Here is a 17,368-nt window from a genome sequence, read left to right on the forward strand (position 1 = left end):
TTCATTTTCATTTGTCTTCTTCACCATTTTGTGGCTTTGCCGATTCTCCTAAACACAAACTTCAAACATTCTCCAGTTTTTCTTAATTTTAATCTACAGGGAAAAAAATCTTCTTACATGTGTGTAAAGAATTTATTTTATAGATGTGTCGCAGAGAACTGGTAGGAGATTAAAAGCAAAAATGATGGAAGCTTTTTGAACATAATGATTGCGGTCCAAAAAAGAAATCTCCTACACAACTGAAAGTCCTTCCGAGAATACTGTCTTTGATGGGCAATTTCTTGAATACCACCACAGATAATTACGATACAATTATAAACACTTACTAATACTCTGGCACCCTTTATCAGATTCAAATGGTTTCTATTATCCTTTAAGTGAAAATGGTAACATATTTTGTCTGATTGCTATTCTCGGAATGTGTGCGCCAAGTGGGTCCCTTAATGCCAATTCTAAATTTCAGTTTTAGTGTCGTACTTTCAGTGATCATTTTTTTCCGTTTCTTGAAAGCTTTTATCACTTTCTTCTCCAGTTAAAGGTCCTTTGACTTGTTTTTGCATTATATTAATATAAACTAATATTTTATTCATAGTATTGAAGATCAGATTCTTTCTTTGTTTTGTTTCTCTTGTACAGTGTGTGCTTCCCAGACATTAATAAAGCACAGCTGTCCAGTCCTGGTCCTGGAAGGCTGGTGTGTCTTCAAGGTTTCAAGTTCTCTTTAAAGCAATAGCCCCTGAAAAACTGAGAGACGGTGCTAAATTAGTATAGTTAAGACAGTATCCAGCTGGTTTAGCTCCTTAAGAGCAGAGTTGGAGTGAACATCCATAGACCCCCCCAGCCCTCCAAGTCCAGGCTTGGACCCCTGTGGTAAAGCATCGGGATTAAAAGTTGTACTGGTTTTATAAAGAGTTCTTCTTCCTTTCATTTTATTTCGCTACATAAGCTGCAGCTCAAACGTGATACTTCTAATGCAAAAGCAACGTGACTTGAGTGGAATATTCATCCTTTCAGCCTATATTCCCTGCAAGATATTTCTCACTGTATGTGCTGGAATACCAGCTGCATTTATCTCATAGCTCTAGTGTATGGACTGTAGGTGGAGGAGATGTTTAATGTCTACGATTCAGTGCATTGTGTTTGTATTATATCACATTGATTATTAAAAATTCACAAAACGTACATTCCCTATTAAAGCTTATAGGAATATCGTATGTGGTGGTCAGTTCATATTATTGGAATTAATGCCAAGAAAAACGTAAACAAGGGATGAATGGATGCTACTTTCATGAGCACTTTCATATTAACTGTCTTGAAACCATATAGTTTGATGGAAACTTGTAAAAACCTCATAAGGTTCAAAATATATTGAGATTAGATTACCATTTTTCTTGGCAGCACTCTCAAATACAGAAACACTTCACCACAGCAAGATACAACGCCTCATTCAAAATATTAACTCATACTGAGAACATTAAAGATATTTGTTTTATGGCAAAGATGAGAACTTGAAGCTGTTTTGAAATTCATTTAGTATCTGAAGTTATTCAATATTAAGAGGAATAATGTATAAAGAACACCCAGTGAATCTTGAATGAACATTTTTTTTCTATTACTTTTGGTTGCATGCTTTCTAAATCAAAAACTTGTGTTATAGTAGGATTAAGTGATTATTAAAAAGGATAGAACCTTAAAGCGTCTTCACTAAGCTTCCTGTGAAACTCCTCATGTTTCAGGACTGACGTTTCATCAAGAACAACACTTAAAATAATTATTAGAGGTCAGGAAAATGCGTTAAAAGTGTCTAAGATGATTGTGAGCTTTTATAACCAACCACTTGAAGAACCACTTGAAAATGTGTTTTGCTGAGATCCGTTTTCATACCAGATTGACATATAGTTTGACATAGCATGCCATTTTTCTACTTAAAGAACAGTTGAACAGATTTTAGATATACAATTTAATGTTCTCCATGAGCCAATTTAATGTGCTTTATCTGCAAACTAAGATAATCCAAAACTGCTAGAGGTCTCTCTAAATTTTCTCGAATGTCTTTAATCATATTTAATATGCATTATCTGGAACTCGTTTTAAATGAAGTGCTGATACCCTCAAATACGTGGCTGAGAGGAACTTCAGATGGATTTTAATGTCTGCGTAAGATATTTTACTTCCTACAGTCCATGCATTATTTTCTCCTCACTAGGCTCTGAAAAAATATTGGATAAAGTTTTAAACGGATGCCTCAACTGAGGAACTTCGTTATTGACTGCATTCTATCGGTCACTTGCAGGAACAATTAGCAGAGGAAACCATGAGGGAGATGCTTTAAACAACAGCTTAACATTTGCTCATGCCTGACCCAAAAGCTCTAGGAAGTTATAAAAACATTTGAGGTCATATTAAAGCTTAGTGCAAAAAATAAACAGCCTTTGTGAGAACTGAGGGGTTTTCCCAAGGCTTGCTGAGAAAATATCACACCACCCCCACATGGTTTGAAATGCAAAGTTAACAGGTTTGTACAGGCTTGGGTGTTGCATATCTTTTGCTATCCTATCATAATATGTTCAGAGGCCGTTTTAAAAATTACAGAGAATTTTTGGTTATCGTGAGGTCAGTCAAGATATGTGTCTGGGGAAACTTTGAAAACTGAATTGAGCTATGAACACCAAAGGCAGGCTTTTCTGTAAGCAGTGGGCTCACTCAATGACTGAAGATTCACCATGACAAGAATCGTGTCTCAGATGTTTCAGTCTCATACCCTGGAATGAACTAAGAAAATTAAAATCACCATCTGTTATAGCCAAAGGGGAAGGTTTAACACTAGCCAAATTTACATTTGCTAGCCGTTTTTAAGACAGATTTGTTGTAACTGAGTGCCACATTCATTTGAAGCAGTATGGAGAGTTTGTGAAACTCCATTGTACAGTAAATGTATTGGGTTTGGTCTTGGCATTTAAAAGTACTTGCTATAAGTGTGATGCTTGCCTGATCACTGTCTACTTTATGAATTAAATGCATAGCACTTATTTTCAGTGTATGTTGCATATGGATATATATTTACTGTAGGTAGCATTAAAAATACTTTTGGCATAAGCCAGTGCTCCGGATCATATCTGCAGTGCCATTTCACGATCCAACAATGGATGTTTTTTGTGAATGTAATTGGTGGAAAACTAAGTATGACAAGGTAATTATTTTGAGGAGCACATTTGTATTTTCAGTATAGAATTAAATTCATGCTAGGTTCTAATTTATTTATAGATAGACTAATGACCTGAAATATATGAAGACCATGAACAATTATTTAAATTTAACACCAAAGTAATTTAATGCTGCTTGCGTGTAATTATATAAATGTACAGTGCCTTCTGGAACTATTGGGATAGCAAAATACAAATTGTTGTTTTTCTTTTACACTTAAACAGTTTGTACTTGTAGTCAAACTGATACCTGGTACGGGTACAATCAAAAATCTGTTTTATTTTGGGTAATTTTATGCATACATTTGATCATATTAGAACAAAAACATTGTGTTCAAGTCAAGTTCAAGTGTAAAAGTAATATTTGAGGTAATCACTCCATGAGTATACCAGACTCTATTTTATAATCATTTTGAGATGCTTTGCCAAGCCTTCGCTTGAGTTCTTGCCTCTTCTTTGTGGTGTTCTAACTTTTATTTAGTTCATGATTTTTTTATTTAATATATAAAATGGATGCTCATTTGGACTTAAATTTGAAGATTGACCTGGCAAGTTTAGGATTTCTGTTCTCTCCTTACGAGCCCCTTGGGTGCACTGGCTGTATGTTTAGGGACATCATCAAGGTGCATGGTGAAACATGACCAAAATGTTCCTTCAGACATAATTATGCTGCTGCTATCAGTAGGTGCATAGTTGCTAAAAATGAGTGAGCCAGTTCCAGACATGGCCAAGCACGCCCAGACCATGACATTACCACATGTACTGTACGTTTCAATGAATGCTGTTCTTTGTATCATCTGTAGTTCCTTTCTTTCTCTATGCTTTAACCTATCACTTTTGGTATAATTATTTTAGTTAATTATTTATTTCCATAAAAGTTGTTCCAAAACTGTCTTGGTGCATATTTGTACTTCCAAGTAAATTGTATTTTTTTTTTGGTGCTGAAAATAGGTGTGGTATAGCCTTTGTAATTCTGTTTTCTCAGTCTTCTGTGAACAGTAGATTTTGATACCTTCACCCCTGCACTCTGGAGGTTGTTAATTTTCCTGACAGTTGTTTTAGGGTTTTCCTTGAGTGCTCTGATAATTTTTCTGTTATCAACTGAAAATGTTTTTCTTGGCCGACCCAGTCATGACTGATAACTAATAATACAATTTTCTTTCTACAGTATATTACAAATTATTGATTTTGGTTCATTCAGTTTTTCTGCTCTTGTTATGAATGAGTTTTTCTCAGTTTAAAAATTACCTGCTTTTATTTACAAGAAACTTTTCATCTTTTGGCAAATTCCAATGACTTTCGGCCATTTGTCTATATATTTTTCTCCTTCAAAATAAAGATGTTTAACCAAATTAATTTGTTTAATTGACTCAGAAGTGTTATTTAACTTTAATAAGTAGGATTGCTAATCATGTTTTTTTTATTATTGGGAAACAATTATTATTAGAGTTCATTGTAGCAATACTAGAATTGAATGCATACTGTATGCAATACAATCTGTCTGTTAAGATAGGTACAGGAACTAATGCCTTTTTTACTTTTCATTAAAAGTTTATTTATCTAATTCCTTACAACTTGTTACACATCCTAATACTGACATTGTTATTACTTTATTCATCTGAACCATTCCCTGCTAAAATCATTCTGGACTGAAAGAAAAGATGGTGTTTCATTTGTATAAATCTGTCATCATCTTCAGACTGCAGAGCATCACACTGTATTTGTGCCCTCTCTGTTCCACCACATGTACAGGAAATTTCAACTCTTTCATTTATTTAGGATGTTGGCAAAGCCTTTGTGAGCAGTTCAGGAAATAGGAGTATCAGTTAATTTCTGACCTTCAGGGTTTCATGACGTTCTAATGCAGATTGTTTTAACATTGATAAGACTTTACTTAAAAAAAAAGTTATTTCTGACTCACCATTCCCCACCCACATGTCTCGCTTTGAACATTTCTTTGCAGTGATAAAACAGGGGCTGTTAACTTGCTTCCCTACATTTAAAATTAAACCGAGCCATTTTTAAAGAGTTGGATGGCTTAAGAGTAAGAGTAGAGATATGGTGTACTATCACAGCACTATCACAACGTGTATTACAGGGATGTGTGAGCACCAGATAGGAATCTTTAGAGATCTTCTCTTCTTTTTGGTTATTCTGTGCCATCAATAGCTGCCCACCAGCACACATCCAAGAGACAGCAGAAAGAACAGCTATGACACTGTTTCAGGTAAATGATTATTGACAAAATTACTTAATTGTATTTTTGTCCAGGATTGTTGGAGCTTTATTTCGGACATCATCACATTCTGCACATCTGCCAGCATGACAGCACATGCAGCATCATGCTGCTGGAGTGTATATGCAGGACCTTCAGGGGTTAAAGTATCCCATCCCTTTGCTGGCCAGCCTTGTCACCTAGAATAGATTTAACACCACTGAGATGTACTTGGACATTGTCTGCAGTATCATTCACTGCCACAGAATCTTTGGCAAGCAAAGACCTTCCTTGGGTGCAAGTGCAATATGATACCTCAGGCTGTCTTTTGAACTCTTATCCAGTCACTATCGCAGTGCAGTGTGGCCTGTTTTGCTGCTAATGGACATCACACATGGTCGTTATTTCAGAAAACTGCCTACTGTACTTTTAAGGCAACCTTCATGGAAGACGAGTTACCATTGTACAGATTGTTGTGTCACTGTGATTTTATAAATTGATTTGGAGTGAAGTATTATGCATTAGTAATGCTGTCTGATGTCAAAAACATTTGATCCTGTTTTAAAGCAGGTCATTATGTTAAGAGACTGCATTTTATTAATTGTTTTGTTCCTTCAAGATTGATAAAGTCTCTTGCATAAATTAAATTTATAAAGGATTTCAGAAACTGAATCACTCTTAACACCATATTCACATTCATTCATATGGCATATCCAATGCCTGGGAGCAAGCAACATAAAATATGCTTATGAACATTAGGCATTTTAACAAATCTTTGTGAAGCATATCCTCTAATTGAAAAATGATCATGGCAATACAAGATCAAGTCTTTGTACTTATCCTGCAATAAAACCAGTAATTGAATTTTTGGCTCAAGGCAATAACCTGGAAAGACTGTCCTAGGTTAATGAAATCTATGGAGATAACTACTTTTTTATCAAGCAACCTTATAACAATTTCAAACATTTGGGAAAAATGTTAAAATTGTTATCATGGATTATCTTCTGGATAGTATACCTTCATCACATTATTGTCTAGCAAAGCCTGTTTTGTTAGAGAATCAGAATGAGTTATTCATTGGTCAGAAGACTTTGGTCTTGGTTATAATGCTTGTTTTTAATAATAGTAGCCCAAATGGCATTGCGCAATATGCAGTTTAGAGTACATTGATCCTTTTCAAGTTCAAGGGTATTAAAGCCCTCTTTCGTAAGCGAGTTTCACCATTTGTGTTTATATGGCTTTTCGTGTGGTTCTCCAGTTTCTGAAGAAAGGCTTGCAAGCTGGATTTGATTGGCTACTCTAAATTGTCCCCCTGGGAATTGTTCCCTCACTTACAGCCTGATCTCATCAGAACTCAGAAGCTGGTGAGTACTAGGAAGGGAGGCCTTTAAGATACTGCTGTAAGTGGTGTTGCTGGATTAGTCGGCACTCTTTCCCAAGGACTGTGATTTCCATACCTAAGACTCATGATGATGACTGGGATAATTGTCTTGTAGGGGGTGCCGTCCTTCAGATTAGACTTTAAAATGAGGTTCTGACTCCTCAGTTATTAAAAATCCTATGGCCCTCTTAGTGTTAACTATGGTGTCCTGGTTTAATTCTACCTCAAGCTTGCATATCCTGGACTCTCACCTTTCAACCTGATCAGCTGTACAGTATAGTGGGGTTGTCTGACCCAGGTGGGCGATTTTGTTCAATGGTGTATGAAGTGTATCCCCTCTTGTATATGCAGCATATATAAATGCAAGGGATTATTATATTTATTAGAGATTTTTTATAATTCCCAGATTGCAATAAATCGAAAAATGTGACCTTATAATAGTACAGTTCACTGTGATTTTAGAAGTGAATGTTACTTGTTCTGTTACATAGATTATTTAACTTATTAAAGTCCAGCACTATTTTCTTTCAACATGGTTGCCTGTACTAATAGTTAAAACCATAGACACCATGCACAGTACCAATAGAAAATCATTTGTGCTGCAGAGCATGAAATAGGCAGGCTGCAAGCTTTATTTTTGTTACTAGACTTCATCTGATGTCACAGTATCACAAGATTCCAGCTGCCTTAATAAAGTATTTTAATGGCTTAGAGTATGAAAGTATGTGTTCCTGTCAGGGACTCCTGGAGAATTCATGGGCTTCACCATTCTTTTGTGTGCAGTTGTGCATAGGTAAAATAATCTAATAAGTCTTCATGAGAATGTGTAGCACAGGCACTCTGAAAACCAGTAGCTAATTAACTGCTTTTGAGAGCCAGTTAGTTTGGAGTTATCATTTGGAAGCCACGTTTGAGTTAATAATAATAATAATTTAATAATTGCTTACACTTATAGAGTGCTTTTCTGGACACTCCACTCAAAGCGGTTTATAGGTAATGGGGACTCCCCTCCACCACCACCAGTGTGCAGCATCCACCTGGATGATACGACGGCAGCCATAGTGCGCCAGAACGCTCACCACACATCAGCTATCAGTGGGGAGGAGAACAGAGTAATGAAGCCAATTCAAAGATGGGGATTATTAGGAGCCCATGATTGGTAAGGGGCAATGGGAACTTTGGCCAGGACGCCGGGGTTACACTCCTAGGTAGTTAGTTGTCTATAGCTTTTTAACACATAGAATCACTCTAGGGAGTTTGGGTTTATTCATTGTCGTGGTTTTTACCTTTAATATTGATCTGCAATATAAGTGGTATGTTTTTTTATACTAGAACATTTTAGTGACATCAGTCATAGATATAACCTTGTTGTAGGCTTTATTTTTGCAAAATTGGCTTAATACGGTATACCCATGTTGCCTGGAAGTTTGCTGTTGCAGTGGGTATCTCTTTTCAAAAGTTTTCAGTAAAATAATATTTTGGCTTGTTGTAGTTGTTGTTGTTTTCAGTTGGTCATAACTTTTTTTTATGAAACTCCTGAGGTGTTAGCCAGCACATTCCTATAAAGGAATAGAGAGCAGCTGTTAGTTGTCCGTAATGTGTCATGATTGAATGTATGAATTACAGATAAGGTAATATCCGAATTGCTTAATACAAGATATGGAAGAGAATGAAAAACAAAATTGAAGTTGCATATACCATTCAGGATGACTGCATAAGTTTAAAAGCAATCAAAAATGCATGCCTATGCTGATTCCTGTAATGAGAATGAATTGAGCACCTAAGTATTATTTTTTATCGCATAAGACGGAAGTTGAGGTGGTGTGGCAGTCCTAGTGTTCTGTATTTTTGACAATCCTTCACTATGATTTTGCCACAGAAATGTATTCTCAGCTCCACAGGTTGAGCTGTGTATCATTACATTACCATGCCCTTGTTACAGCAGTGTTTTATGCTTTCCTGAAACTGAGACAGCATGCTAATTAATTTAGCTGTGCAGCATCATATAGATAAGTTCCAGCACGCATGCAACAGCTCCTGTTGGTAATTTATGCTTTGACCTGTGCCAGAAACTCTTAACGATTGTATGATAGTCTACATAAAGATAAATATATATTCATGTAAGACTTGCAAAAACATTGGTGTAGTCCTGAAATATCCCTGTTTTATGACAGGTGCAAAATATGCTGTGATATAATATTTTGTAAATGTCTTAGATTTATTTTCATGTTTATATGAGGTTTTAAGAAGTAAATGTATTTATTTAATCTTGGTGGGTTTAGGGTTAGAAATGCTGAGATGGAAAAAGTCCTGTTTTTAGTCTCCAGAGCTGAAGGGAATGTTCAGGGAAGTTCTGAAATTACATCTAACATCTACATGGAGTAAATCACTGTAGAGGAATGCCCTTGTCCAGATATGCTTCCCTTTCGGACTGTTTCTGTAAAGCCCCTCTCTCCTGTTAAACCTATTGAAATTTCTAATTTTGCTTTCTTTATCTCTTTTTCAGAACTATGGGACTACCCCAGTGACCACATCCAGTTCATCCACACCTGTCACTGGACACAAACGGATGGTCATTCCAACCCAGCCACCCTTGACAGCCACAAAGAAATCGACTGCGAAACCTCAGCCTCAGGCTGCCACGCAGCCCCCTGCTGCTTCCCCCACAATGCCCAAACCACAGCCCACGCCCCTGCCTCAGCCTGTCCCAGCTTCCTATACGACCGCCTCCACTCCCAGCCGCCCGACTTTCAATGTGCAGGTCAAGACGGCGCAGCCCAGCCCTCACTACATGCCTCAAGGGCCTCAGCCCACCCAGGGCGTGTCCCCTGCTTTCAACCAACAGCAGTATCCCCAGCAGCCAGCTCGTTCCCAAGCTCCAGTTCAGTACATGGCCACCCAACCCCGTGGTCCAGATTTTGCCTATGGACCACCCCAGCCGGGCCGTCAGCCTGAGCTGACCCATGGGTACGCTCCTCCACCTCCAAGAGCTTACCCTGATCTCCACTACCAAGGAGTGGGGATGCAGAGTCCTGCATATGGAGGTCACAACACCTGGAGACCAGAACCCCATTACCCGACTTCTGCCACTGGGCCAGGGTACCAACCTCCTGCTCCTAAGAAGACCTACATCACTGACCCACCACAGGCCATGGGCCCTTCACCCATGATTCAGTATGGATCAGCTCCTGGACTTCCACAAAAGGTAGGCCTCTGCCTCTCCTTGGAAATTCCTTGTAGACTCCTTATGATATACAGTATGTAATACATAAGCCCAATCCTAGGAGTCTGTATGGCCTTATTTGAATTCTTTATTTGATATGAAGTAATTTCAGTTACTGCAATATCTACTTTTTTAAACATTTTTGACTTCACTACATAACTTTAGTACTTAACGATCAGTGCAGCGATAGAAGTCGTGAGCAGTAGAAAAGCTTTGGACTGTTTTGGATATCCATCTCAAGAATCAGTGCTTGTTTTGTCCTCATTTCATGCTGGATTTTATCTGTCAGAATACATTTTTCTTGTTTTTGTTTTGTTTATGAAGAGGTATTTGAAGTGGAACTAGCTCTGAGTTTTTTTAAAGTTGCAGAACGTAAGCTGTATGCATATGAATGGATTTTTATTGAGAAGCGTCCTTTCCATGTGGAAGTATGTTTAAAAAGGCTGAAACAAAAGATAAAATATATATTTTATTAACAAAGTAAATGTCAATATATAAATGTACAGAACTAAATAGTAGTTCTGTGTAATCTTAACATTGTAAAACAGTTATACACCTCTATAATCAACCTACATTGACTGCATATGAGAAGGAAAGAGATTTCTTATAATGTGTTATCTTTGCAAGCATACTAGGTCTGCATTTGGTTCCTTAATAATATAACCTTTTCATCTACCTTGTTACAGTCTTTTTCTTATTCTGCAGTTAAAGGTGACATTTCAAGTTTTACATTTGTGAACAATATTTAGATGTCAGCGGGTTAATGAAGATAGCATTGTACTTTTAAGATAACAGTGATTTGGCAATAGAAACAGCTACATTTTTACAGATATGTGTAAAATAGGTTGTGATAATTTTTGACACTTTCAGGCTAAGCTTACAAGCCTTAATCGTTCAGTCTTTGGGTGTGGCCTGTAACAAGTTTTGTAAAGGATATTGTTCAGGTGACACAATAAGCCTGAACTGCTGAAAACCCAAGGTTAACTATTTGGCTCTTGTAAAACTCGTGGTCAGCATTCTCTGTTCAGTTATATCTCTGTCTTTGCCTGTAGGAAAATTCTAGGTCACAAAATCTGTTGTATAGAATTTCAACTAAATACTACCACAAGGCATTTTATTTATTTATTTTTATGTTTTCAAGAATTTATTTTTTGACAGTGTTCTTTAGGATTTTAAATGCTAAGTTTTACTTGTCAAGTTATGAGATCTGAGGCATGAGATTTATAACTCTTCTTTTTAACCTAGATCATAATATTAAAGTGGCAGGCAGTTGTAAGAAGTGGATGAAATCTTATATCCTTCTGACTGACTGATCTTGAGGAATGATTTTAATGATCTGTAGTGGAGTGATTTAAGATGCTCCCTGTGTCTCATTTACCTAATTAAAAAAGTATGGTAACTTTAGTAATTGAAATCATTATAATTTAGAAGAGCCTGAAGACTCTAAGAAGAAATAGTGAAATTGTATATTAATTAATTGTACCTCTAATGTTGTTTAGCATCAAAATATTGTGTGTCTGACTTCACAGAAAATTCCATTAAATTTTGAACAGCAGTAAATTAATCTGTAGACCTTTAGTTTATTCATTGACAGCTTCTAGCAGTTGGTCTTTTTAAAATATGCTTCAGTCTTCTGCAGTCTCTGGAAAGCATAAGGCCCACGAGTATCAGTTAATTCGAGGATTTTATGCTTGCACAAATACAAACAGTACTGTGCAGCCTTTGGGAATAGTTCATCTAGGGCTGTGTTTTACTAATCAGAAATTAAATACCAAATTACATTAAGCGTCTTTATGTTTAAAGAAACTAATTAATATAGTGTGAAACAAAAATCGACAATTTGCTAGAGCGGTTTCAGTCCCAGTATATTTACATTACCAAAGTAAACCTAGTCATTTGTCATCTTTCTGAATTGGCCTTGGATTTTCAACTAAAAAAGGAGGTGAGGTCTCCAGACCTTACTAACTAATGGAATAGGATAGCAACAACATTTATGTAACATAATGTTTAAGATGGGAAGTGATAAAAATGTAGGTTTATACATTTAAGTGTGTATGCAATCAGCACCCCAATTACCTGGCAAGAATATTGTTTTATAAAAGTAAAATGCTAGTTTTGGAAATATTTTCTATCAGCTAATGAGGCTGGCATTTTAGAAGATACTGTAGCATTGCATGCAGCTGCCAGAAAAGAGGCATTAGTAAAACTGATGTTTATTTGATGATGAGAGCACATCTTCACATGTTCTGTTCACTCACTACATTTTCATTCCAGCTCTTACACTCTGTCTTGGCTGGGCCGGAGAAAAACTAACGTCCTCTGTCTGGTATAAATGAAGAAACATTTATCTAGTTTTAAATGTTTTGAACTTGTTTTGGGGGTGGAATATTCATAGATGTTTGAAAGCAGGCAGTCAGTCAAAATAACCGTGTAAGTGGAGATCACATACTGTAAGTGGTACAAGAAGTTCAGGTGGGTAGCTGCGTCATGACCACTCTAATCTTTCCGTCTGTGTTCTCAAAGACGGTTTTCCGAACTCATACATCAGAAAGACTACAGAAAACAAAATTATCCTGCAGCTAGGATCACACCTTCCCCCTTCTTTTAACGACAGACTGCTTTTCTTCTAAATTCTCTCTATTCATTGTAGGTTTCATTTCACACCTCTCTACACCTATCCTGACTCCACACCTCTTAATTGGCCTCTCTTTCTGTCCCCTGCTCCCGCCTCTCGCTCCTCCTCTCTCCCAGCTTTTGTTCTCCTGCTACATTACCTTTGTTTACTGTCTTGTCTTTCTCATACCCGAAGAAGGCTCCACGACCGAAACGTTGTGTTTTCTTTCTTCTTTTTTCAGTATGGAATAAACCTATTACTTGTTCCAGTGGTACAAGAAGTTCAAGTAGGGAGCTGTGTCAGCATGCATAGGCTGCAAAAGAACAAGAAAAGGTTTGTTCCATGCTGAAAAGAAAAGAGGCACAACATTTTGGCTGTTGAGTCTTCTTCAGGTGTCTAGTTCACCATCTCTTTTCTTTTCATCATGGAATAAACCTTTGCTTGTTCCCTCACATGAGTGGTATGCTGATATAGTAACTGGCACCCAAGCTTAATTTAATTTCATTTGGGTTGGCAAACCATCACCGATGGCAGAGACACAATATGACGGGGTATCGGGGTATCTGCTGTTTCCGAATCAAAAATACGATTCCTAACCTAAATGGGAAGATGTACTGAAGCAGCCAGTTTAACAGTAGACACTGCTTCTAAAAATTCAGTAATTGAAGTGAACAAAGCAAGTGAACAAAGGGAACAAGAAAATATTACGAATACTCAAAACTGATGAGTCCAGAGCACAAGGTTGCAGAATTTGAGAGCTTCTCCTGGCATAACAGTATTCACTTTTTGGGTCGGCTAAAGAGAAGTGAACATCATTCAAAAAATCCCCATTTGGCTTCCACATTTGCAGAACTGGGACATGGAGAAGACACAAGTATATGGATGTCTCTCTTCTGGAGGCTGCAACAAACCCTATTTACAGGAGTGAGGACATTGCTGAGGGAAGGGGGAGAACAGCATTTGTTTATCTCATTTGTTTAGTTCTGGATCTCATCAAATCTGGAGGGCTTGCCTCACCAAATCAGAGTGACACAGTTCAAGTCCTGGATGTCTTGGACCCATAGGGATGCAGCTAGTGTGGTCTAAACCTTTTTGCACAACATCTCTATCATAACTATTTCTTATGTCGAGGTCCTTTAGGTGGAAATGTAGAAGGTGTCCAAGAAGGTGATCTCATGGTGTGTGTGTGTGTGTGTGTGTGGAGTGGGGGGTGGGGGGTGGGGGGTGTTGAGCTCTTTGAACAGTTCTGTTCTGCTTTTCAAACTTTTAAACTTAAAAACTAAAAAAATATATAATTTTTTAAAACTGTAATAGGGAAACCTGTTATTAAGAGTAATGTCGGTAAGTGAATTAGATTTAAGGTTTCTCATCTTTTAGGGAGGATTACCCTTTCACATTGCCTGGTTGTCTTTACTGTGATCCAGACACAATAATGATGTGTCATTGAAACCCAGTCCACCTGCAGATAGAGTCCCTAGCTGTGAAGCTTCAAATGGACAGGATTCTTAATCCAGTTTATTTTACAGTCTCTGTAGGGATTCAAATTAGGAGATTGTGATGGCCAGATGATTCCCTTTAAACCCCTCTACCAGAGAGCTAAAGAAAGAGTAACTTATGTTACTGAAAGACAAAATATGGTTACATATCTCTGTAATTGGCTCATATGACCTGTACCTCTGTAAAGAAGTGAAATGCTCAGCCTCATTAAGGCATCATATGAGACGGGATATGAAAGCTAATTAGAAGTTGTGTCTTTCTTTTGTTGTTCCCTTGCTTCAAAGATCAACTTAAAACATTAAAATTAATATAAAACTGCAGCAACTTTTAAGGTAGAGCTACAATTTGTAATGTGAATATCACCAAGGAAGAGTACTTGCCATTATTTACATTTCCTTATTTCCTTATCTGCCTGAAAAATTAAGCACACCTGAAAAACATTTTTGTTTATAATGTTTATTTCTGGAGAAAATTATTTTACCTAAATAAAAATACTATTAGTTTTTGTAACTTCCTTTTGCTGAAAAAAAAGATTTATTAAATTCCAGGATTGTTAACACTAAATTAAAAAAAAACTTTTTTCTCTGTTTCTCATCTCTGCCAAGTTTGCAGAAATGTCCTCAGTTTTGACTGATATTATGGTAGTGTTTCCTAATAGATTGTTATTGCCAAAGATGATGTTGTCTGGACACACTTTTCTGAGATATTTAATTCTGGTAGTGTTCCATTTAAAGCAAATGTTTTTTCTATTTGTTTTTTAATAACAGTTTTTGATTTTTCTGTACTTAGTGTAATAAAATTTTACCATAGTACTGTACTGTATATTGTCATTTGGAATTTGGCAGTATACTGTGTGCATGAACTTGTTGGCATTTATTCCTTTCTTTATTGTCATGACAAGTGTTATATGCATTGTATTTATGATCCTCAACAAATAATCCTAATCTAATTAATTTCTTAATATCTGAAATTCTTTAAAGAAATCTAGTTTTTTACAGTTTCTGTATGCTTTCTTTCTGCAGTGCTAACAAAGAACTCTTTTTAAAATTAAATGTAATATAGAGTCTTTATGTACCCACTCAATGTTGAATCGCCTGTTGTTTCATGCTTGTTTTGCCATTATGGGCTGCATGCATTCTGGACTGCATGGAGAGAATGAGGACCTGCACATACAGTACAGTATTGGTGACATACTGTATGCATCTTTTAAAGCCGTTCACCTCCTGATGCGATGTAAGATCCACAGTGTCTTACAGGAGAGTTGGTGCCAATTGGAGGAGGGACACATCTGCCACTGACTTCAATGCAAGCTGGCAAGTTCCTGTCAAGTTACAGGAGTTGCTGTGTCCAGAAAACCCAAAAGAACCACGGCTCACCAGTCCCGTCATTTCCCTAGCACCAGTTTTCATTTGTACCAGAAAGTCTAATCTCACATGGCAGCACATATCATAATTTTGTATCTGAATGTGATTTTATTTAATTTTCATTCTGCATTTAAAATGAACTCTGTGGAACATTATTATTAACATTAGCATAAACAGTTTGGATTCCTTGATGTCCTGTATTGTCCTGAATAACCCTGGGTGGACTACTGTTCACTATAAGACTGCATTCTATAGCATGTCCTGGGGCTTAATGAAGAGTCATAGCCCCTTTAAAAGATCCCTGAATGGGTTGCTTTGGTATTATTTTGCACCAATTAAAAACGGACTATTCCATTGTACTATACATTGAATATTCCATAGAGTAGTACCTCTTACCTGTTGAGCAGGGACATAGCTTTAAGCTAAGTACTGCAACACATTGTTGCATAAGGATACATCAGTGTTGTTAAAATATAATTGACACTTGTCAGTTACTGTTAGCCTACACTAGGCACAGTGTCATTGGGTATCCAGTTCAACCTTCAGTGTCATTGGATCCTGTCCTAGTTTGAAGTGTGGACGTGGCATTTAACATTAACTAGGCTTACAGTGGCTTAATTACCCAAATCCACATGCTTTTGATCTTTTTATGAAAATTAAGGATTTCATGGCTGATGGTTAATTTAACAATTTCTTTAAGTCTCTTGACACCCTAAATTGGGGAAAGGCTAAGCTGGATGATGATTTGTATTATTGCCGAGCTTGACTGACATTTGACAGGATTATTGCGATATTGCTCAACCCCTGAAAGCATTTTTTTAAACCCCCGGAAGGTCAGTTGCTGCTGTCAAACAGACAGAGCCATAATATTGTGATTTGTCTTGTCTTTCTGAAGTAATAATCAGTTCGCTTTTTGACCCAGTATTTCTTTGCTAGAGCCTGTTGTCTTGAGCAGTGCTTTGCAGACTTTTTCATCTCACAGCAAGATCTTCCCAAAAGGTTTTGAAACACACAAAATGATATTAAAATAATTAGCACTAATATTGTGAAAAATACAGTAACAATTATTTAGAACTGGAACATAGATTACAATTTTAAGGAGAAAATATAGACTTTTTTGACTAGAATTTGAATGTCAAATGTGAGCATTCAAGTGAATATATTTTTTTAATACTTGGTCTGATGCTTGAATAGAGCTACAAAAATATCCTCATTTTGAAAATCCCACTTTTTAAAGAGTAATTCCACTGCACACCTTCACTGTTTTGTGAAGCAACGATCTACCTGGTCTCCAGTTAGTAACTAACCATGAAATTCTTGGTTATTCTTTTCATGCTACGGGAGAGACTTGAACTTTGACTTCAAGCTGGTCAAATGGAGTGAAACAGTCCATAGTTCAGCCTGATAATACTGTTTGAAGTTGCTTTTCCCTCATTCACTCTCACATTAATGGCTGTTGCCTTTACCTTCAAGTATTGTACATAAGAGCTTATGCTCCTAATTTTGACTCATAGTTTCTTTTACTGTACCTTGCAGTGCAACTTTGTCAGGTGTTTTAGATACAGTAGGTGTTTAACATTTCAAGATTATGTACATTTCTATCAGAATTGTGCAAAATTTACATGTAAACTATTGTTGAAGAAGACCTTTTTTTTACATTAAACCCATGTGATTTACATGATATTCCACAACAGGTGTTATTCATTATTTCCTGAAGAGGATACTGCTGGGTTGGAACACTGGGTTGGTGCTTTAATAGTGATGTGCAATTTTGTGATTTGCAGTTGAAGTTTCTCTATTTGGACAAGTTTGACATGTACTTTTTTGGGTTTTTTTCTATATTTCCCTGAAACTCTTTCAATCCCAGAGAA

At 36.8% G+C, this 17,368-nt stretch overlaps 1 protein-coding gene across 3 annotated transcripts in view; it reads left to right on the plus strand.

The window, feature by feature from the left end:
• The window catches only part of lpp (LIM domain containing preferred translocation partner in lipoma), a 200,898-nt gene that overhangs the window by 124,596 nt on the left and 58,934 nt on the right, over positions 1 to 17,368 (plus strand). For all 3 annotated transcript variants that reach the window (XM_088913330.1, XM_088913331.1, XM_088913332.1), the window contains one exon: positions 9,306 to 10,004. In XM_088913330.1, the coding sequence (XP_088769456.1) occupies positions 9,306 to 10,004 (699 nt within the window). The remainder of the gene's footprint in view (positions 1 to 9,305; positions 10,005 to 17,368) is intronic.

This window comes from Atractosteus spatula, chromosome 4 (genome assembly GCF_055471065.1).
Source record: "Atractosteus spatula isolate fAtrSpa1 chromosome 4, fAtrSpa1.hap1, whole genome shotgun sequence".
In the NCBI taxonomy this organism is placed as follows: Eukaryota; Metazoa; Chordata; class Actinopteri; order Semionotiformes; family Lepisosteidae; genus Atractosteus; species Atractosteus spatula.